The sequence below is a fragment of the Heliangelus exortis genome, chromosome 7 (genome assembly GCF_036169615.1).
Source record: "Heliangelus exortis chromosome 7, bHelExo1.hap1, whole genome shotgun sequence".
Taxonomy (NCBI): Eukaryota; Metazoa; Chordata; class Aves; order Apodiformes; family Trochilidae; genus Heliangelus; species Heliangelus exortis.
In genome coordinates, this window is record NC_092428.1 from 26673173 (window position 1) to 26696310 (window position 23138).

Below are 23138 nucleotides of genomic sequence, written 5' to 3' on the forward strand. Positions count from 1 at the left end.
GCTTTCGCTTTCCATTCTGCCTGCTCGGACCCCAGCGCCAAGGCAAGACAAGGCAAGCCCCGGACCCTTCCCAGCTCCTGGACCCTACGTGTCGGGCCGCTCGCTTCGGGGAGCCCATTCCGCTCCCCTGCGCCCCCGGCCACGCTCCCCGCCTCCCTCCCTCCCCTCAGCCCTCGGTCGCCTTTCCTCTTCCCGCACTTCCTTCCCCTCAGCCGGCTGCCGCCTTCCCGCTCCCCGGCGCCTTCTCCTCCGCTCTTCCCCCAGCCCTGTCCCCTCTGCCCGGCTGCCCCGCAGCCCGGCCCGCTGCTCGCCACGGGTCTGAAGCTACGGGGCAGAGTGGTGGAGGAAGCGTCTCTCCCTCAGCTCTTGGACACTTGGGCCCTTCAGGTGGCAGCGCTGGTTACACCGCCGTTTCCTGGGAGGGGGCAAAAGTGTTTGCAGTGGGATTTGCGAGGTTGGTAGCGATGGCCATGCCGGGTTCCTCCTCTCTCGGTGTGGGGCTGCTGCCTTCGGGCGGCCCCAGTGCTCCTCTTCGCTGCCCACCTGTGGCCTGCGTCCTCTTAGGTGCTTATTTAAAAAAAAAAAAAAAAAAAGACGGCTAAACAAGTATTTATTTGTCAAAGCCAAATCTAGACCACATCTCTTGGGAACTGTTGTTACTCTCGGGGAGCTCAGAAAACCTCAGCGGGGGCCCAAGTGCCCGGCTGGGGTGGTGCTGGCAGCCGTGTAGCCGCAGGGTCCACCTGGCAGCTCCCGAGCTGTTGTAAGAAAGGTCACCAGGGTGGTTTGCAAGCTGAATGTAAATACATACCCTTCAACGTGAATGTATAATGAAAACAAGTTTAATCTGCCTAAATAAGGGCGGGAAACACTACTGCTTTTCCTCATGAAAACCTGGAGCCAGAGTTGGATAAGGTGGCCCAGCGCACAGAGGCTCCTGTGCTGGCTTCTCTGCTGCTCTTCTGGCCCCAGGCTGGGCTGGTGCAGGTCATGGTATCAGCAGAAAAATGACTCCTTTCTTCTTTTTAGTTTTCTGCCTCTAAATAAACTTACTGAGTGGGCAACTGAGAATATGGAAGAAGGGGAGAGAGACCATTTTTCAATCAGTAAAAGTTGTTAGACCAGTTCAGTCTTACTGACAAGCAGTGCCCTGTGGTGGTTTTTAGATGAGTGAAGATGTTCCAGACTTACACTGGAATTTGTACACTTTTATTTGTAGATGTCGGGAGATCAGCGTGTTGATCCCTGTACTCAAGAAAGTGATGAAGATCACAGTGATACAGCTGATGCAAGACCAGACAGAAGCAGCAGATTCTCACTTTTTGGAAAGTAAGTTTGATCATAGAATACCACGTTGGATGGGACCTCAAGGTCTTGCTCTTGGCAAAAGCACAGTCTGGCAAGATGGTCCAGCTGAATCTTAAAGGTATAATATGTTGGGGAATCCACCACTTTCCTGGGGAAATTATTCCAATGGCTGATGGTTCCAGTGTGAAAAATTGCCCTCTTGTACCAAATCAAGAGTTACTCCCAGGAGTAACTGGTACCCATTACCCTCATCTTTTCTATGTGACTCCTTGTAAAAAGGAAGCCTCCACATTCTTTGCAGCCACCCTTCAAGTATTGGAATATGGTGATGAGGTCTCCTCTAGGCCTTCTTTTCTCCCAGCTGAACAAACCCAGTTCAGTCAGCTTTTCCTTATATGGCAGGTGTCCCAGTCCTTTGATCATTTTCCTGGTCCTTCTCTGAACCCTCTCTAGCCTGCCCACACTTTTTTTGTGGAGTGGGGACCAAAACTGAACAAAGCATTCCAGGTGTGGCCTGACAAGTGCTGAGTAGAGTGGGATAAGGACTTCTTTGTCCCTGCCATTCATGCCCATGCTGATGCAACCCACATCACTGTTGGCTCACTTTGCCACTGCAGTACATGTTTTACTCATATTGACCTTGGTGTCCACTAAGACCCCCAAGTCCCTTTCCATGGAGCATCTCCCCACCCAGTTAGATCCCAGCCTTTGCTGCACTCCTGGATTGCGTTTTCTGAGGTGGAAGCTCTTACAGTTTGTCCTTGCTGAGCTTTTTAAGTTCTTGTTAGCCCACTCTTCCAGCCTATCCAGGTAAGTTACTGTAAGTTACTACTTTTACTCCTGTTATTTATTGTTGTATCAGCTGCTGTGCTGATACAACACATGTATCAGCACATTTCTAATGGCATTTTGGTGTTCAGTTTGCCACGTCCATAATGTCATAGATGGTCTGGATAGATTTAATGTGTCTGATCTGTACCTTAAAGCATCTCTCTGTACTGTCTCCTTATAAGGAAACTGTAGTATCTCCCTTAAGCTTCATTTGGTAGTCAGGGGACCACTAAGTTCATTTAGCATCAATTATAGTCCCTCATCTTAAATATTGGTCTTTGGTGGATCTGGAAATTAAATATGCCATTAATTATCTGTTTTACTGCATTCAGCTCAGTTAATCAGAATCCCTTGCTGACCATTGAAGTTTCATGCCTGGATGAGCCATCTAGGATGTAGGACAAAGAATCCTCACTAAGTCTAGAGATGTAACCCATTACAGAATAAATTAAAAGCCTTTAATTTTAAAACAGTAGTCTCACTGAAGCATAATCTGTCTTGCATTAAACATGTAGGAAGCAGTAACTATGTACTGCCTGTTATGTACTCCTGAAAACACTAGATAAATGTGATTGAAGATGCAAAAGTTGAAAAATTAACATGCAGTGTAACAAATATTATCAAATGGCAGCAAATAGCTACCACACATATAGGAACTTAATAGATTTTGACTGATTTTATTAGAGGTGTTTATTACAAAGAGTACTTACGGAGAGGTTTTCAATTTTTTTTTTTTTTTAGTATTGGACATTCACATTCAAGTGAACAGTATAATTCTGAGAAAATACAATAATTGTATTTTTGCTGCTTATTATGAGTCTAATGGAGGCAACAAATCTGTGAGAGAAGTAAAGATGCTTTTCTCTAGGGAGACTTGATGTACTGTTAAGTAAATTACTTTACTTTCTCTGTCTCATTTTATCATTCCTCAAACATTTTATGATGTGCATGGGTATTAATAATTTTAACAGAATCACATAGTACAAACCAGACAACATTTGTTCTTAAACCCTGCCAAACGTTTTTCAAAGGTTTCCCTTAAACTTTGAAGCTTAATCTCTTAAACTTGATGAAATGTGTGGTTTAATATCTGGATTGGTCTTCATTATAAGAGGCCATATCTTAATTCTTTTATTAGATTAAGCAATTTGAAGTTAAGCATTTCTATCTCTTTTTTTCTACAAGAAATTTTTCTCTGCATTTTGATTTCTTAAAACTAATTACTACCTAGTACTGGATACTAGGCTAGATGTCCTTTAATTGGAACTAACATGATCCTGTCTTAATTGCCAAGATTTCATTTTGGCAACATGGAATTAGTACCTCTAAAATAAGATGTCTAGAAATCTTTAGATTTACTACAGTTTTATGGTCTTTTGTTTCATTTTACAATGCACTTTTTACCAGCTTTGTAGAACTTGCAATTAAATTCCACATTGAATTTCATTTATTATTGCTTAAAATCTGTAAGCTCAAGAGGAAAACAAGTTAACTTGTATTGTTAAATAAGCACATTAATTTTATTTGAAGTGAACAGAGCAGTGAAAAACTGAATTCCAAGCCATGCAGAAAGCCCAGCTGTTTCCAGGAACTTCACAGCTCCAATTCACCATTCTCTGGCTGGAGATTTATCTATCAAGAGCAGGAAGCAGAAGTAAGAGGAAATCTTATTATAGCACATTTCTCTCCAACAAGTCTGTGAGCATACTGTACCATGGAGGCCACAAGACTGATAGCAAGCAGCAGGTTCTTCTGGCTGAACCACAGTTTAGGGGAATTATCATCTCCATATTTCCATTTCTTTGAAAATGCACCACTACTTAGTTAAAAGTTAAAAGTTAAGTTAGTTAAAAGTTAAAAGAAAAAAAGTGTTTGGTGGGGAAAAGCGTTGGAGTTTTGAATGAACATGTGCCACTAGATGGCAGGAGGGTATAAATTTTGTTTACTGCAAAAAAAGCAGATACAAATCGGTGAGCGTTGCAGTTCAAAAAACAAGTTATGTTGCAAAGGAGCAGGATACACTTTGCAAACCTGTGCATAACAAATTTGTAAAACATGGTTAAACAAAGATTAAGCTGAGGATTTCAAGTGCATATTTTAATTCTTCATGTGACAGTTAGAAACAAACATAATTTTTCCCATGGAAATTTTTATTTTCTGTTCTGTAGGTGGTCCTTTTATACTTTCTGGGCTTTAAAAATAATCTTAATTCTCCACAGGATTATTTACTTTTGCTGTCTTTTTTCTTTTACTGAGGAGTTCTGCTAGGGGGGGGTTCATAGCAGCAAGCTATTATCCAGGAAACATAATGTGATATGAAATGGAATAAAATTGTGGTTTCACTGTGTTAAGTAGAGCTACGATTTCTCTTACTCCTAATGAAAGATACTTTTGTTTTTAAAAGCTGCATCTGAAAACTCCCAAGGCTTGGTAGACTCAAACTTGTCCTGTTTGGACATGACTGTTAATGGGCTTTGGTGAAGAAGCATAATGCAGAAGAGGGTGGTTGTTAGTAGTTGTCTAGGTACCAGTTTTATTCCAATTTAATTGTATAGAACCATTTGGCCTCTGGTTATTTTTATCTACTCCAACCATACTGTCTTATTTTACAATCATTGTTCCCCTTCTCTTCTGGCAACAGAAAACATAATTTAAATATATGTTTACTGATTCTTAGAAAAACTGTGTGATTCTATAGTGCCCTGATGTAGAACCTGAAATACATTGCAAGAAACTCTCACTGAAATTTGAGAGGCTTGTGGGGTACACTGACATAAAGTCACCAAGAGTACTTAAGCTGCTTAGTACTGCAAAACCAAAATATCTGTAAGGTTTTTATTTCTGCCAAATCAGTCCACTATAAGGTCTGAAACATTTCATTTTAATTAGTTTGAAAGTTTGTTGTAAAAATAAGTGTGTATCTTACCTTCTTTAGACCAATAGCTATGAGTGTTATATAGTTAAAATACCTACCAGGTTTCTGAACTAGTTCTTAGATCAAAACACTTCATGGGTATATAAGTTTTCTTTTCATTTGTATTTCATTGTGTTTATTTGGGTTACAGAGCATCAAAGTGGGGAAACAGATTTTACCAAAGTTTTCTACTTTAGCTTCATGATATATCTCAGTATAGCCATATTTCTCAAGATGTATAGCCTTGTCCTTCAAATATTAAAAACTTTTTTTGAGATTCAGCCTCAGCTGAACCTCAGGTGTGGAAGTATAACAGGTGGAGAAAGTCTTCTTTGTTTCAGCTTTATTCTGTTGTTTTTCTGTCTTTTGGGGAGCTATTTTCCGTCCACTTTTGATTAACAACAGCTTATTTTTATTTGATTTGTAAGCAGCTGCTTTGCAGGTAGAACTTTCTGAAGGACAGTTTCACAGTGATGCAGATGCATACATTTGCCAGAGTTGAACATAAAATTTCAGGAGCAGTAGGTTCTGGCATCTATAGGCTTCTCATATTACTTCCTACAAAGACAAGAAAGATAATTTAACGTAGAGTAACAGAGATGTTTCAGTTTCATAACTCTGCTTCAAGACAGAGATTGTTTGTGGTGGTTTTGGTTTTTTGGGGTTTTTTTTTTGTTATTGCAGTTTTTGTTAGGTCTGGAACTCAACTTCTGGAGAATTAGTGAAAATTATGATCAGTTCATGTACTTCTCTTTGGACCTCTTGCTGGATGTACCATATAGGAAATGCCCAAATATCTTGAAATAGTATCTAGTCAAAAGTGTAAGAACTCAGGAATATTCTGTCAGTGTTTGTTTCTGGTCTCCTTAGAGCCTTCATCTGGTGAAGCATAGCAAACACTGGGTTATCTGTGAACAGTATCTGTAGAAATCACAAGTGAGTCAAATCCCCCCAATTTCTTTTTAGTCTAGTAATCTATTTCCTTCATGACAACAAACTCTGAGCTGTCATCCTACCAAATCACAAGGAAAGCTACTATTTAGTGTCATTTTTAAATTTTCAAAGGACTCAAAACCAAAATAAGCCAGATTTATAATAAACCCAAACTGTTTTGGGGTAAATATATAGGAAATAGTTCTATGAATTAGAATATCAAGGTGTTTTGTAAGCCGTGCATGTCAATTTGCATTATTTTCTTTGAAATATTCATTGTATAAATATTGTAGTAGTGGTGGATGAGATTTTGAGAGAAGGAAGGAAGGCATCTTACAAAGTGAAGCCTGCTGTCCCACCCCCATCTCTAAGATCTCCTGCATTTTAATACACTCTCACATAGGAACAGGGGTGGAATCAAAGCAATGGGAGAGTGTTTTCTGCTTGTCAGCAAAGGTAGATCAGGCCTGCATGACCTCAGCTTGCAGGGTGATAGCTTTGAGGGTTTGAATAGCCCCATAGAAAAGTCCAGCGTGACCCACTGCTGACACATGAGAATCTTTGGGCCTGAACACAGAGAGCATCCTGTTTCACTCTCCAATGTAACCCTGAGCATGGTGGGCTCCTAGCATTAGCAAAGAGGATCAGACTTGCTCTTGAGGACAAGCTGAAGCTGTTTTCAGATGCAGTGTGGAGTACTGTTTGATGATGAGCCAAGGTACTGTAGGAAGTTATTTCTCTCTTTCCTTCTCTGCCACCTCTTTGGAACTCTCATGAATGAGCACCCACAGAAGAGTTTAGATACAGTGCTTATATAGCTCATTACAACTCTGCTGGCATTTTGCAGTTTCTAAACCTAGCCAGAGTGTTCTCTGAGAAATTATATTTGGAGGGGAGGAAGTTCATTTATTTTGATGCACTCCATACAGCAGTGTATATACCTGTTGATTGCCCTTAGTACCTATGACAGATAACAGAGGCTTTTTTTTTTTCCCTCCATATAATTGGCAGCTGCCTGTGTACATTATACTACCTAGTGACAGTGCAAGATTTCAATTTCCAGAACACCCATGCAAGGTATGTATGTGCAGGCTTTCTAGAAATGAGCAGAAAGCCTTTCAGCAAGCACTATTCTCTATTTGTAAAATTTTACTTTTTGAATGTTACTGGAATATTGTGTTCCATACAAGATTGTGAGGCCTGCACAGCAGATACCATGCAGCTCATCAGGAAGCTGAAGATGAACTACAGACTGAGGACTGAGAGTTTAAAACTTACTCTGTTTTGGTCCTCTCTGTTGCAGGGATTACCACCACAAAATTGCCATGTAGGCTGTAAATTATACTTAAGATACTAAGGGCACAAAGACAGGACACTGCTACCTGTTTGGGGTTTGTGCCCTTGTCTTTTTTAACCATTGTAAAATGTAGACAGTATTAAATGTAATACTGTTTGTGTTGAAACTTTTTTTGCAAAGTGTAGCTGGCTTAAGCATTGGTGCACTTTGTCTGCTTCATTTCTGTGTAGGAAATAAAATTGCATCCCTGGTTTTGATTTGCGTTGTGTAAAGGCCATGACTAACACATAGTTAAGGAGAGGAAGATGTATTTAGGTGTAACTACCAGAACTCCAAAAATACCTATAATAAGCAGAGTATGCCAGAAGTTGTAGTCTGAGGTTTGCTCTTTCAAACAGCTCAACTCCTTTCATTACACAGTGAGTTTCCAGTTGTCCTGGACTAGGTTCTTTTTTTCCAAGTTCTTAAGAGAAGCTTCTCCCTCCTAATTGGAGTAGGATCTGAAATTATAATGTGATTTTTAAAAGCTACAATAGTAGTTCAGGGCTTGAAAAGTGTCTTATAATAAGGGGTTTAAAATGTATTTAGTTTCTCTAACTACAATTGAAAGATTATTTACTTGTACTATACAAATAGATAGGTGATGATAGATAGGAGGCACATTTTATTAGCAAAGTATTCATAAATGTGTCCAATGGATCCATAAATGGATCTTATAAAAAAAGACTGGGTATTAATCTAAAAGATGTCCTGATGATTAAACAGAAGCTGCAGGTCTGTAGAAACCACTGAATAAGGGTTTGTGGCTTGCTTTGCAAGAGATCATATGAAGAGTGTGCTCACCCTCAACTGAGGCAGTCACTGCCATTATCAGGATGCAGCTCAGTGGTTGCAGTTGTGAAGCTTTGGGCTTGGTGAGACCTAATACATTTCAGATTGTGGTTTTAAAGGAACATTTGGAATGGGATAAGCTGTGATACCATGACTGTTAAGCCAAGGTCCCAGAGGCCTTTGGGGTTAAAATGTACTTTGGGGAAATGCTGTGGACTGCAACCCTGTCATTTCTGCAGTTGATGTTACACAATCTTGTGCAGGCACTAGCTGTTTTATCTCTTCTGGGAAGCTAATGTGCAGTGGCCAAAGATAGGAACTTGTTTCTGGACAAAGTTCTATTGTAAACCATACATAATGGACAGTACAGACGTCTTCGTTTCAAGATTTTTTTTCTAGGAGGCACGTGGCAGCAAAGCTACCTCACACACCCTGGACCTAAATGTGGACCTTAGCAGGCTATAGGGAACTTAAGGAAGTGTCCAGTTTTCTTTTAAAAAATAAAGCATTTAATTTTGCAAATTTTTGGTGCAGTCTGTAACAGTACTGCTACGTGTGTCATGTAAGAACAAAAGCAGGTTTTTAATATGATACTCTCGTGTTGGATGAATGAACTTAATTCTATCTTGGGTAAGAATTTGTTAATGATAGCTTGGGTGTTTCCCAACTCCACTATTATCTTTAATAAGTTCTAGGAAAGCTCAAGGAAGTAGTCCCATCATTTACCTAATTCCTGCCTTTCAAGACTTATACTGCAATATTTTCTTTTCAAAATTAATGTGTTTACAGCTATAAGGAAGACTTGGGATATGAGTTTCCAGAGAAACAAGAGATACTGTCTCCAAAAGCCTTTCCCTCTATTGACTTTTAAACTGGCTTTATTTAGTCAGCTGACAATCTAATTCAAAAGATGTCCTTAAGATGTTATTAACTAATAGGGAGTCCAAAAAGAAGCTGGAGACTAAATAGTTATTATGTCCTGAACTTGAGAACAGTTACAAACAGACATTGTTTTACTGCCTAAGTAGTCCTGGTTGTAGGACCACTTGGTGAAATGATTCTGACCTAGTATTAGAAATTTTTTAAATTTTCTTTTGACACTTAGGAGTATGTTTAAAAATAGCTTTCTGAGGACTGGTTATTTTGTTAGTGCTGGTCTATCAAAGTCAGCAGTCATTTGATAATAACTTTCAGTAAGAAAATAGAAAGTATACAATATTTATTTGAACTGCCTCCTATATAATTAGTATTGCCCTTTTTTCCTCAGGAAATTTTATTTTCAACAAAGCAGCTGCTTTGCAGTTTATCTAGTGGCCCATAATTTGGAAGCCTGAGTAACCTGTGTTTTAAAGAAAGATTGAGGGATAGTATTTTGTTGTTGTTGTTGTTTACAGTTACATTTAACCTCTTTCAAAGGAGTCCCTTGTAAAGTGTTATCTGTCTGCAAAGAGAGATGGAAATTGTACCTGCCATTGGAGTATATTCAGGAGAAAAGTTTTGTGAGCCCACAGCATTTGGCAGTCAGGTTGGAAACAGAATTGAGATCTCCCAAATGCCAAAGTCTCCTGCAGTGTCTCCTCTTGTTTATCATAGGATTCACTTAATATTTTAGCATGCTGCCTTCCTCCTGTGTGACCCAGGATCCCACCATCAAATGCAGTGGAATAGAGGTCTGCTGTTTGATCTAACCCTTATGATAATTGCTCAGTCCTTTTACAATATCATTTATACTTTCTGCTTTTTAGCACTGAAGTAATATAGTTCATTTTTAAAAGACAATTCAAGCAGTGACATGTTCATCCTGTCCAGAAATCTTCCTGATGCAATATTAATAGGAAAAGGCAACAGGATAATCTATTATTTGCATGCAGCTCTAAAGCTGTGTGACATTTTACCAAAATGGATCTGACAAAGAACAAAGAGTCTGCCTTAAAGAACTTAAGATCTAAAAGCTCTAGTCAGGTTTAACAAGTGTCTTGCTTGTTATTACCAATAGGTTTCAAGAAAAAAAAAATCAAAGAGGGGAAAGTGTACAGTAATTAGAGATGTACTAAATATTATTTAATTTGGCTGGATAAAAGTATTAAAGCTGGCAGCTTGGGGAAAAGGTTCTGTAGGAGGTAAGACATATTAATGTATGACCATCAGAAAGTATCAGACATATGAATGGACCACTAATAATTGAGACTAAAGTAGCAACATAAACCAAAATATTGAAACTTGTTTTGTCTAATTTATGAATTCTCTTTCCTGTTTGATTCTTTTGGAAGAATAACTGAATTGGTCTCCAACACAGTTTTACTACACATAGGTTGTTGATGTTTTGTGGACATCATTATTTCCTGTTTATCCTTGAACTACTTACTTAGATAATAAAATAAATCCAATCCAGGATTTTTCCCCAGGAGATGAAGCAGCACTTGTGATGAGCAGCAGTCACAAAAATCATCTATGCTGTGCATGTAGCAATATAAGGAGGGGGGGTTGTTAGACAGAAAGAACAGGACAGAGCCACACAAACTGTGGCATTAAATCAGCAATGTAGGCTACATCATTTTCTTCAGGGTCTTATAATTAAATCTATAATGTATTGACCTGTGCATTACACACAGCAGTGTAACTCAGTGGGGAATTTATTCAAATAAAGCCTTCGAAGAGGTCCCCAAATGTAAAAGTCATGAGGGAAACATCTCAGTTGTTTGTAACATATATTTATTACTTAAATACATACTTTGTAATATAACAAAGAGCACTGCAGTTTTAAGATACCTTTCATTCCACAACATGAAGTATATCAAAGTTCTGGTGGATATTGATGGATTCCCTGAGCAGATTTTTACTATAGACTTTGTTACTGTACTAATGCTAAAATCTTCTTTCCTGGACTTGAGAGAAAGTCTGACAGTGTTACAGAAACTAGGATAAAACCATTCCCCAGTGCCAAAGTATGTGGGGTCTTCAGAAGAGATCCTGAGATGATGTGTTCTGCAAAGATAGTATGGTTTTCTTATGGCAAATTGTATTTTTAACAGAAATTTGTTATCTGACATTCAAAAATGATACATTATTGCACATTGTAGTAAAGAAGTATGCCAGAATAAAAACTATCACAATTTTCTGTGGTACTCCTTATCAAATAAAGCCCAAATTTACTGAACTTCATAGAGTGAGACAGAGTTATCTTCTTTTGTATGTAGGCACTTGAAGTAGAAATGAATGTAATGAGTTTAGCCCTTTCCACCCACCTCTGAGTGTCACCTTTCTTAAATTCCATGGTATCGTAGTTGCAGAAATTTTAAATCTGTTTCCTTTTTTCAGTACAGCAAAAGTCCCCAACTTTCCAGGACAGAAGAGGACTAGAGCTGTTTTTAAAGCCCAGATATCCCTCTGTGATACCATTTTTAGAGTTCATTTTGATTAACACATTAATTTCCTCTTAGAAAAGTAAACACAAAGGAAACTCCTCACATGGAATGGTTTGTGTTGGAAAGGACCATAAAGATCATCTCATTCCAACCTCCCCTGCATGGGCAGGGACACCTCCCAATGGACCAAATTGATCAAAGCCCCATCCAACCTGGCCTGGAACATTTACAGGGATGAGGCATTCACAGCCTCCCTGAGCAACCTGTTCCAGTGTCTCAAAAAACCCTCACAGGAAAGAATTTCTTCCTCATGTCTAACCTAAATCTACCCTCTTCCTGTTTAAAACCATTAACCCCTCATCCTGTCACTCCATGCCCTGAAAAAAGTTCCTCCCCAGCTTTCCTGTAGCCCCTTCAGGTACAGGAAGGCAGCTCTAGGGTCTCCCTTGAGCTTTTAGGGATGCTCCATCCTTCTGATGATCTTGGTGGCCTCCTATGTACTCACTCCAGCACTTCCATGTCCTTATGCTGGGGATTCCAGAACTGGACACAGTACTCCAGGTGGAGCTACTAGAGGCACAGAATTATCTCTCTTGCCCTGCTGTCCATGCTTCTTTTGATGCAGCCCAGGATATGGTTGGTTTTCTGGATTCTGAGTGCACATTGCCAGCTCGTGTTGAACTTTTCATCATCCAACACCCCCAAGTCCTCCTCCACAGGACTACTCACATTTGCTCTCCATTCTCCACCCAGGCTGTACCTGATCTTGGGATTACCCTTAAGTGACAATTGTGAAATAATTGTTCATCTCATCTCTGCCCATAGAGTTGTTTAGGTATTGCTAATTTCCATGAAGAGATGTTTCTCCTGTGTGCCATGTGTCAGGTTTCTCTTAAGGCCAAGCAGTTCATGTTGTCAGAAGAGCTCTGTTGTTTATTATCATCTTCTTTTTAATAACTGTTTATGTTGGGGTTTAGTAAGTGGGTTGGTGTAACTGTTTCTGCCCTACTTTCTTCTTAATGTTTCCCTCTCATCCTCTTTTCTCTTGAGAGCTTTCCCTGAATTGTGCTGGTTCTGTTCCAAGGGGAGTCCATACAGTTGTATCAGACCAACTTTCTTAGAGCAGAAGGTTTTTTTTACAGTCTTTACACCTTGTACCAAGGAGGGCAATGCCAGGTGACCCAGATGGCATTAATTGTGTAATGGGATGGATACTGAAGACCCTCCCAGGGAGATACATCACACTACACTTGAAGATGAGCAGGAATTTGGCTGTACCAGGTGGGAGATGTGATGAGAAACTGCAGCACTCAAGGAAGCTGTTCCCCTGCACGTGGATTTCTAGTATGTTGGAATGTTATCCTAATGGAGGATAGCAAAGAGAGTGCAGGAAGATGCCAGTAGAAACAAAGCCAAAGAGAGGAAATCTCAGCTGCTAAGAGACACTGCTTCCACTAAAATTGTTATTGAAAATAATCTTTATGTGTAGTTAAATGCTAAAAGTGATATTTTTATAGTTAAATATCCATACATAGTGAAACAATAATTTACCTAAAGTGTAATAGAAAAGAAAGTTTGTTGTGATAAGCAACAGTCCTATAAACAATCAAGTTCACCACAGGTTCAAGTAATACATCTCCTTTGCCTTTTACAGAACTTGAGACACTCATGGTGGTAAGAAATTTTGCCTTAACTGTTTAAAAGTTCAATAACAAAATGATAAATGCTATGGGTAACTTTATTTTATATATAACCTAATCTTATATTTGAAAAGTGAGAGGTTGGTAATGATTTTCCCAGGGTTGAAATCAACTGAGTCTAGACTTGATGAGCTTAAATTCCCAGCACTACTGTTGCCAAGAAGAGCCTGGACTTAGGGTGAAAATGTACAAGCTATAGGAGGGTGTTAGGGTGGAGTTTCAATTTTGCTGAACTCTTGACCAAAGGGAAGAGAACATGAAATATGCAAGAGCACTGATAGGAAGAATACTTCTAAGGGAAAGATCAGTTACTATTAGCAGAATGAGGAGTTATGGCCCAGTTACAATTAAAAGCTAAAGAAAGAGTAAACAATCATAAAACTCAAGTTTCTATGTAGTCTGGGCACATTTGAGTCCCAAAAGAGGGAAATTAAAGACATTAGAAGTTAGAGAAGGCAAATGCCATAAAGCTGAGGGCAAATAGGTCACAACATTTTATAACAGCACATAACTAACTTATGGAAACCCTCTTGCAAAATATGATCATTAGAACACTTATTATAAGGGCAGCAGCAGTAAAAATTTAGTGACGTGTCCAGTTCAAAGCTTAGAAAATAAAAATTTAGCTGGAAATCTTTAGGCTTTCAGCCATGAGCCAGCCCATCACTGACAGGACATTTCCCTTTAGGACTGATATTTTTATAACTACATATTTATTCCTTTACTAGCCATTATTACATGGTTTGACTTAGCTTGTAGAAACTAAAAGGTATGGCTTTATAGTACCATTCAGGCAGTACCCCTATTGCTCTATGTTGGCACAAAGAAGAAAATCTTCAAAAAACACTTTCTCTCTGGACTGCAGGCCCAGGGTATGTATAATCCAGTCTTTGCTTCCTCATTTGTTCAGTTTGAACAGATAGCAAAAGATTTCTGGAACTTTTTGGTGTCTGACAGTAAAGAAATTATAGGCATGACCCTACAAAGCATGCTGTGGTTGATTAGTTTCTCATCAGCTTGTTCAGTTTGGAGGGAATCATTAAAAAAACCCACACTGTCCTCTCTAAAGGAATGGGAAATGAAGGAGTTACGTGTGGTACCCTGCTGGTGAGTGAGGTTTGTCTGTGACATTTGACAGTGACAGGCATAGAGCTTCTGGCCTGCTTTTGGGAAGCTGTGCAGTGGAAGCTTCATCTCTTAAACTCCAAAGTATTTCTGCATGAATGAGTGCAAACTGTTGAACTCAGAAGTGAAATGGTTTCAGAGAAGCTGTGTGGCTACATTATTATGCCACTTAACCCCAGTTTCAGTGAGGCTTTTGTTAGGGTGATGTGGCTACTTGAGTTCTGGACTAGAATTATATCACTTCCAGCATTTTAGGAGAGAGTGGACAGTGCAAACGTGGTACTGTAGTGCTCAGGGTGATTTGTCCTGAGTGTTCACAAGTGTTCATGGGTTGTATATTAACAGAAATTGGAATAACCCATTTTGTGTAACATCCACGTTAGTCATGCTGCTTTTCCAGGAAGCTGGATACATTTACAGCAACTTGAATCAGTGTGGACTGAGGAAATCAGACTCTTCATTGACCTGAGTGGTTATTTGTTGGCTTTGAAATTTCTTTTTCTCTGTTTGCCAAAGAGCTTTCTAGCAATGCAGGACCAGGGGGAATTTCAGGCTAAAATAAGAATCCAAAATTTCTTTGAAAGTAAGATGTGATATAACATCATACAGCTGTGGATAATTCTTTAAAATGGTTAAAATATATATTTTTTTTGAGGCAAAGCATTTTTAATTATTTTTCCTAGAGCCCTCAAGAAGCAGTATGGAAGGGGAATACCAATACTTGCAATTTGCCAGAAAAAAATGTACTTCCAGGGTATTAGACATAATCCTCAAGTAGATACAATTCAATATCTTGTCTTGCAGTCTCTAAGAGAGGTGATGATACTAGGATGGTCACATGTAAAAAAAGTACAGAGAAGGTCTGCCAGGTGCAGCTATTTAATTTGGCCCTTCCTAACAGGACATGAGTATGCTCAAAGATAAGAAGCTTTTTTGAAATTGAATTGCTATAGCATTTAAACACAATGAATCATTTAGAGAATGTTTGTTGTGCTTTCCAATTAGTCTTGTCCTTCATTACTAAAAAAAAGAGGACACTTAAAGCTAAAAGACAACAATTTTTAAATCAGGAAGGTAAGAAAGTAGATTACCTAAACAACATCTAATCACTTGACAGTAATCTCATGTCTACAGGCTATTACTGAAGCAAATAGCATAGCCATTCTTTGGAAAGATGTCATTGAAAGTAGTGAAAGTACTTAAATTGATTGAGATAACAGGGAAAATCTAATTTTGTTAAAACCAAACTGTATTATACAGTTATTTGTGCTGCAAAAGTAGTTTGTTTTCCTCTCAGACATCAGCAATAAATACTACTGAAGCATAATGCTGGACCAAAGAACTTCCCTTCCCTGAGCATTGTTTCTAACTGGTCATTGTTTCTATTTGGTCTTGCTGCAAAGCTTGCTTGTAGTTCTGAGGTTGGACCAAATCCTTTACAGGCACTTCAGCTCTGTTTCAGGAAACCTTACCAACATCTGAAGCCACCTCTAAAAGCGAGTAACTTCTGAGTCACTGATGCTTATACTTCAGGTGTGCATGAAGGCTGTAATTGTAATTCTTAATATTTCATTTAGATTAAATTGGAGAGTAATGTCTGTGCTGTTTTCATCTTTTTCTAATCCAGTCTAAGACTCCTGCACAAAGCAGAAAGGTCACTACATAGAGAACTTTCATAGCTTAGTTTGGTTTAGTTTTTTTGAAGTGAGGTTCAGGTATTGATGATTACACTAAAATGTGTTTATTTTCTTGCATATGTTCAGGCTGGTGTTTACCAGACCAAGTTAACACATGACCCCTTCACATCTCTAAAGGTTCTCAGTGGAAACTCTCCACTGCTTGCTCTTAATCTTCAGAGAATTTAGGCATGGTGGTGATTCAACAGACCAGTCCTACCCTGCCATTGGATAAGCAGTGTGTCTTCTAGTGCTTGGAATAGTCTGTCCTTCCCTGAATTATTTATACTGAAAATAAAATATGTCCAGAAACCATGGTTTGCAAAAAGCTGGCAAACCATAGTTTGCCAGCCTGACTTCATGTGTAGGCCATTTGTTTTATCTGGGGGTCAGGATCTGTGTTTAATAATGTTGGCTGCAGTTCACTGTAGAAATATGAAGAAAGAAAACAAACGTTAGGGAAATAAAAATATTGGGTAGGGCTGCTGGTATGGTTTGACTTAAAATAAATAGGCAAACTGCATGTGACTGGCCACTACCACTAATTTCATTTGGTTCACTTAGAAAAAAGAAGAATGGAGAAGAAGAACAGCCAAAGTCCTCTCTCAGCAATCAGTACCGAATTGTTACACCCACATTCCAGTATAATATGGACTACAAGAAAGTTGGCAAATGTATTATTATAAACAACAAAAATTTTGAAGACAAAACAGGTAATGGTCTTCCTTTTATGACAGTCATTACAGACTTTTTGTACTTTCACTATTCAGTAAGGAATGATAGTAATCAAAGGGCATGTCATTTTTCCAGCTCCAAATTAAACCCTTGGCCTGCCTAGAATTTAAGGCTATGTTGTTAAATTTTAACTTTGGCATCTACAGCTCAAGTTATAACTTCCATGTCCTTGAGCTACATCTTTAAGCTACAAAAGTTGGTAGATGTAGCTGTGCTCTATTCACATTTCTGCATTTAACTTTTCAGACCAGGTAGAGTTCAAAGCAGACCAATACTTGTGTTACAGTCAACTTATTGGTCTTTTCCTATACACTTGGCAAGCACACTAAATTAGGTGTTTACTTAAACGAATTTACATCAGTTTCTTGGGTGTCAAAAGGACTCTTTTCAGCAGTTTTTCTTTAGGATGTTTTATGCATATGTTACACTGCATAACCAAAAAGAGAGAGAATCATCCATAGAGATTCTATGTTGCAAGGTGCTGGGGTTATGCCAAATTTTTTCAAGATAAGATGTCTGAATATTTACCCTTGCCTTATTTTGCATTTTAAAAAAGTATCAAAATTTGTTCTCCATTTTGAGAATGCTGTTAGAGGATTGTTCTAAAATCATGCCACCATCACATTGTTTAGAATTGTTAATTATAAACCTAAAAATGTAGCTCTGAACACGTGAGTTATTTTAAATTGTGTAATGTGCAGTCAACCATACCTTTAATTTTCTGGCAGGGATGGGAACACGCAATGGCACTGATAAAGATGCTGGAGATCTTGCTGAGAGTTTCAGAAGCTTAGGGTTTGATGTTCACACATACAATGATCGAAGCCGTGGTGATATGGAAAAATTACTGAAGCAAGGTAAAACTTTAGATTCATAGAATAATTTAGAGGGGAAAAGACCTTTGAAAGTTACCAAATCTACCCCCTGCTCGAAGCAGGTCAAATTAGAACAGGTTGCTTAGGCCCCACTACATGGAATTTTCTGTGTAGAACTAGTTGATTTTCAATGGATTTGGGTTAATTTCCCACCTCTTTCCCCAATGTCACTTCAGAAATACAGTTTTCTTGGGTGAAGCACCTCTCCTGGTGTGAGGTGAAGAGTGGGTAACTGCATCATGAAGAGGATGCATTTGTGTATTCAAGACACTTATCACATAAGTATGAAGCGGGTTGTGCCATCTTCATCCACTTAACTTCATCCTTCTTATGCCTTCCAGGCCCAATTTAATCTCAAAAAAAATATGTTTGCTAAGTATAAGTTTCATTTGAAATGTTGGTTCCTTTTGGTTAAGGAGTATTTGATTTGTAGCTGCCGAGGAGAATCACAGCGATGCTGCTTGTTTTGCCTGTATCCTTCTGAGCCATGGGGAAGAAGGTCTCATCTATGGCACTGATGGACCCATGGCTATCAAGAGTTTGACTGCACTGTTCAGAGGAGACAAGTGTAAAAGCCTTATAGGCAAACCCAAATTATTTTTCATTCAGGTAATAGTCCGAAGGTAAATATAATATCCTATTGCTTCAATGGGAAAACATGCTGGTTATCCACTCTAGAAGAACCTTGTTGGTTAACTTGCTGAATTTTACTGGAAGTTTTGTGAAGAAATGTGTGGAGAGAACTTGACTATGGGTGATTTATGTTGTTTTTAAAAGATATTTTCTATACAAGATTCACAGATGTAAAGAATATATTGTCACTGTAATTTTGTACATTATTTCTCTTTGTGCTTGTTATATAAACTTAAAGGCAGAAAGATAAAAGTCCCTATTGTGCAGACAGAGCTGAGGACAGTACCTGGCTACCTATAGAAATACTGTCTAGCTCTCTTTGAATAAAGGCTGTGTACAAATTACCACATTCAGCTGATAGAAATACTTTTTTCTCTCCCTCAGTAGACTAAAATTTATATTGCATTATTGCATTAGCATATCATTAACTCTATATTACTTAAGCTTTTAAAGACAGCTGTTTCAAATGGTATAAACTGACAGACCATGGGTCTGAATTCCCTCTTCCATGGTAGCAGTAAGTACATGTGGGAATTGCAGCAGATGTGGTTTTCCCTAGGCCATTCCACCAATTAATCCTCAATCTCAAAGTAAAAATGTTGTCTATTTTAAGCTCTTCATACTGCTAAGGTGGTGTTTCTTTTAATTAAAAGTTTGGAATATGTACTTTGTTGGCTTTAAAACTATCTTAACAAAGGAAACCACCTTGTGTTATACAAGCCCATCAGACTGCTGGTTTTTTGCAAGAGCTGTCAGTCCCAGCTACTGATCAAATTTACCAACCTGGACTGTTGTCCCAGTGTGCCTTTCAGCTAAACCACATGATTAAGGGGAAATTAAGAATAAAAGAAAGAAATGGAAGAAAGTTAAAAATGCAATATACTTAAAGTGGGTGGTCAAACACTGGAACAGGTTGCCCAGATTGCGGAGTCTTGATCTGTGGAGGTTTTCCAAACCCAACAGGACACAGCCCTGGACATCTGCTGTCCCTTTTTGAGAAGGGGGTCAGACTAAATGATCTCAGGATGTGATTTTGTTATTCTGTGAAATGTTGTGCTACAGCATTGCATTTCAGGACCCAAAGACAATGTGTAGTCCACTATAAAGAAAATGTCTGGAAGTCCCACTACACAAGATGTTGTGTGATAATTAAGTGCTGAGGATGACTTTAATTAAATTAATCATGGTGAAGGTGAGTTAATGCTGACCTGGCACCTTGGTAACCTGCTGAGATGCATGCCCTGCAACACCATTACCTCCCTTTTACAGTATGGGATATATATCTTAAAATGAGTTAAGCTAGTAACTTTATCACTGAATAATTAGATGCCCCCCAGAATTTCATTTCTGTTTCTAATGCATGCAAAGTACTGCTTAAAACTCTATCCACTCAAAAATGTTACTTGAAAACTTCTTTATATAGCACTTCATTTCTCTTTATCTGAAAAGTTCTTTGTCTTCACTGGTTTCAGGCATGCAGAGGCTCTGAGTTTGATGATGGTATACAGACTGACTCTGGACCTGCAAATGACACTCTGGAAACAGATGCCAATCCAAGATACAAAATTCCAGTAGAAGCAGATTTTCTGTTTGCATATTCCACAGTGCCAGGTAAAGAAAAGTGGGTTGGGGGTGGGGGTGGAAGCCTGAAAACTTATCACCTGTACAGACTGGATTGTAGCCTGACCATCATTAATGAAATCTTGTATTTTGATGGAGAAAACACTAAGGCCTTTTGCACCAGCTACAGCAGAAGCAGGAGAAAGCCCAGATTTGGCAGGTGAGAAGATGCAGACTTCACAGTAGGCAAAAGCACTACTGTGTTCTGGGAATTCTGCCCTTCCATGTCCCAGTTTGGTTATGTTGAATTTGTCATCAAGGCAAGTAGAGGAACAGTCAGAGCATGACACTTATTCTTCTGGAGGAAAAACATGGAACCTTTCCTCTTGCAGTTTCTCAAATGCAGAAATATAGAATGGTACTTCAGGAGCATGAGGTTTGGAGAGTTAGTACACATTATTCTCCATTTTAATGAAGTAGAGAATGGGACACAAGTGATAAGAGTTACACAAAGCTTCTCTTTGCCCATAATCTTTCACACAAATCCGTACTTATCTCTCTGCCATTCCATTCTTCAGCACAAGATAAAAAGACAAAAGTGGAAAAAATAACCCTATGTACTTTCTTTTTTTGTCTTTCCTGTAAGGTTATTACTCCTGGAGGAATCCTGGAAGAGGTTCCTGGTTTGTGCAATCTCTGTGCTCTGTGCTCAATGAGCATGGAAAACAACTTGAAATCATGCAGATCCTCACACGAGTGAACTATGTGGTTGCCACAAATTTTGAGTCACAGTCTGATGACCCACGCTTCAGTGAGAAGAAGCAGATTCCCTGTGTGGTCTCTATGCTCACTAAGGAACTTTACTTCTGATGAAAGTGTTTTTTAATGCAGCCAGTTATGGAAGATCAGGATATGGGTTTGGGTGGAGATTTGATTAAAAACTGGTGTAACACATTTTTAAGAACAGAACTGTAATTACACGAGATTTTTATGTTGTATAAGCTGGGTTATCTGATGGGTGGACAATATACAAGAGTTTAAAGAAGAAAGAAATGCTGTGAGCCAACCTGACAGCTCATACTAGTCACTGTATCTTGATTTCCCTTAGTGTGGCTGTCATGTTTTATGGCTACAGAAGAGCCAGATGTTCTGAGGGTCAGCTACATGATCCATCAAGTTTTATTCCAGGAAACAGATTGTAAATTAAGAACAAATGGAATAAATTGTGAGACTCCATCATTTCTTTCACTGCTCATGGAACCATAACTTCCTTGGAAATTACAAAGACCATAATATCATGGGTACGTCCAGTGATGGAACAGTTCATACCTATTTACAAGGGTCTTTCTTAGTCTAATATATTAATTTCCTCTTAATGAACATTAATGGTGAAGACTGATGGTTGCTCTGGAAGTCAGTTGACTTAGTTATCACTCTAGCATAAGAAGGATAGATAGAAAAAAATCAGTAGTTGTAGATTGTTACACAAATAGTATGGAAATGTAACAAATGGAAAAATCAAAATGAAAATATTTGTAAAAGATTGGCAAACTGTAATTGGATGATGCCTTATGAAAGCATTGTAAAGATTTTTGTCTTGCAAATGCAACTGATAGAATGGGCTGAAACAGTGGGATTGCAGTTTTTCTGCTTGCAGAAATAAAAATCTCTTGATTCTTGAATTTTAAAAAGTTTGATTCAGATGTTTTCAACCAACAGAAAGCTGATGCCAAGGCTTTGATATAAAACATCTAATTTGATGTTGGAATGGTAGAATGATATGTTCTAGTGACAAATGTATGTTTCAATATTGCTTCCATTTTTGAGGAATTTTGCCAAGACTGGAAATTCTTACTTGAATCAGAAACCACAAGTGCCTTTTTAGTTACTGTATGGTCTTCATTTTGTACTTTGGAATTATGTCAATGATGTTTGTATTCCTAATTTTTATATTCTCTTTAAAGTTGGTAGCTAGCTCAAAAAAGTAAGTTTAATAATTTGGTTAAACTGATAAATTATTAATTGTTCACCTTTTTGCTAGTTAATGTATTCTGTGCTCTTCTGAAAACATCAAAGGAAATAAGAGCATGCTATTAAAGCCAAATCATCCAATTATTAAGTTTACTTTCTTGCAAATACTGTGGCATAGTGAGGCATATATTTTTTCATAAGTCAAGTTTACAGTTGTTTGAATAAATAAATTATTGTTTTATGGATGTCTTGAGCATGAAATCAATAAAGACCTATTTTTAAAATTTCTTCATCATATCTGCCTGGTGAAGTGAAAATCAACTGAAATACATCCCAGAACCTTTCTCAGCCAAGAATGCTGATGGTCTTCAGCATCTTTGTCAAGATGAGCCTTAAAGTGTCACTGAAAAGTAAGGTGGCATTGGGTGACTTGGGTTAAAGACCACATCCTCTCTTAGAGTAAACTAAAATTACTGAAAAATATTTTAATGCAAGAATGCTGAATACATTTAACCTTTCCTGGTGTATAAAATATCTTAGTACAGTAGATTATACAGTGGTCTAGCAGTTCATATGACAATATTCTTCATCCTAAACTATTTTCTCCCATTAGGGATAAATCCTGTTTTGCCATGAGAAATCTGTCCAGTAAACACTTGAGTATTTGTTACTTCTCTGAAAGCTCTTTTCATGTCTTTGAAGCTCACTGCTGTTTATTTGCATGAGTTTTAGTCTGGTTTTAAATGTCTGTCAACAATATTCACCTGCCTGTCTCCCAAACTATGCTTTTATCCAGATACATACTGAATCTATAGAGACTTGGGAACCATGAAGGCACAAGTAAGGGCTCTAAAACAGCTAATTTTCAGGTTTTTTTAATTATGCCCAAGGACTATAGCAGTGGAACAGATAAGGAGCACATTTCTTTTTTTGTACTGCTGTTTTCTTAAGCGTTCTTTGAGAATGGTATTTTATTAAAAAAAAAAAAAAAAAGCAGCTCTAGAAAATTTATCTTGGCCTAGGAGCACTGAAAAACACAAAAATTGTTCCTGACCCCATCCTACTGCTGAGAAAGAATCAGGGTAGTTAATATTAGTTTATTTTCTCTGAGTAGGAAAAGCTATTTGCCCTGTTGGACATAATGCCTAAAATGACAAAATAAAGGTGAACAGAGCTGGTATGTATCAGATTTTTTGTACATTTAACATGACACAGAGTAAGGACAGCTAGAGACTTGTCAGCTAATAGGTGAAATGGTAGCTATCTCTAGAAAAAAAGTCAAAGCAGGAATGCTTATTTGAAGCTTTCAGGGTTCTAATGTCACAAGCCAGGAAGGCATTCTCAGCATTTGCAAGAGGGTTCCTGATAGGTCAAAGTTTTCCTG

At 38.3% G+C, this 23138-nt stretch overlaps 1 protein-coding gene across 2 annotated transcripts; it reads left to right on the plus strand.

Moving 5' to 3' along the window:
* On the plus strand, nucleotides 1–22047 carry CASP7 (caspase 7). 2 transcript variants are annotated; one of them, XM_071749445.1, is made up of 7 exons: nucleotides 1–52; nucleotides 1220–1329; nucleotides 16545–16693; nucleotides 17444–17572; nucleotides 18024–18199; nucleotides 19696–19834; nucleotides 20430–22047. In XM_071749445.1, the coding sequence occupies exons 2-7, from the start codon at nucleotides 1220–1222 to the stop codon at nucleotides 20651–20653; spliced, it is 927 nt and encodes a 308-aa protein (XP_071605546.1). In that variant the 5' UTR covers nucleotides 1–52; the 3' UTR covers nucleotides 20654–22047. The 2 variants fall into 2 exon arrangements, with proteins under 2 accessions (XP_071605546.1, XP_071605547.1); XM_071749446.1 differs by having other exon boundaries at nucleotides 1–42.
* The last annotated feature ends 1091 nt before the right edge of the window (nucleotides 22048–23138 follow it).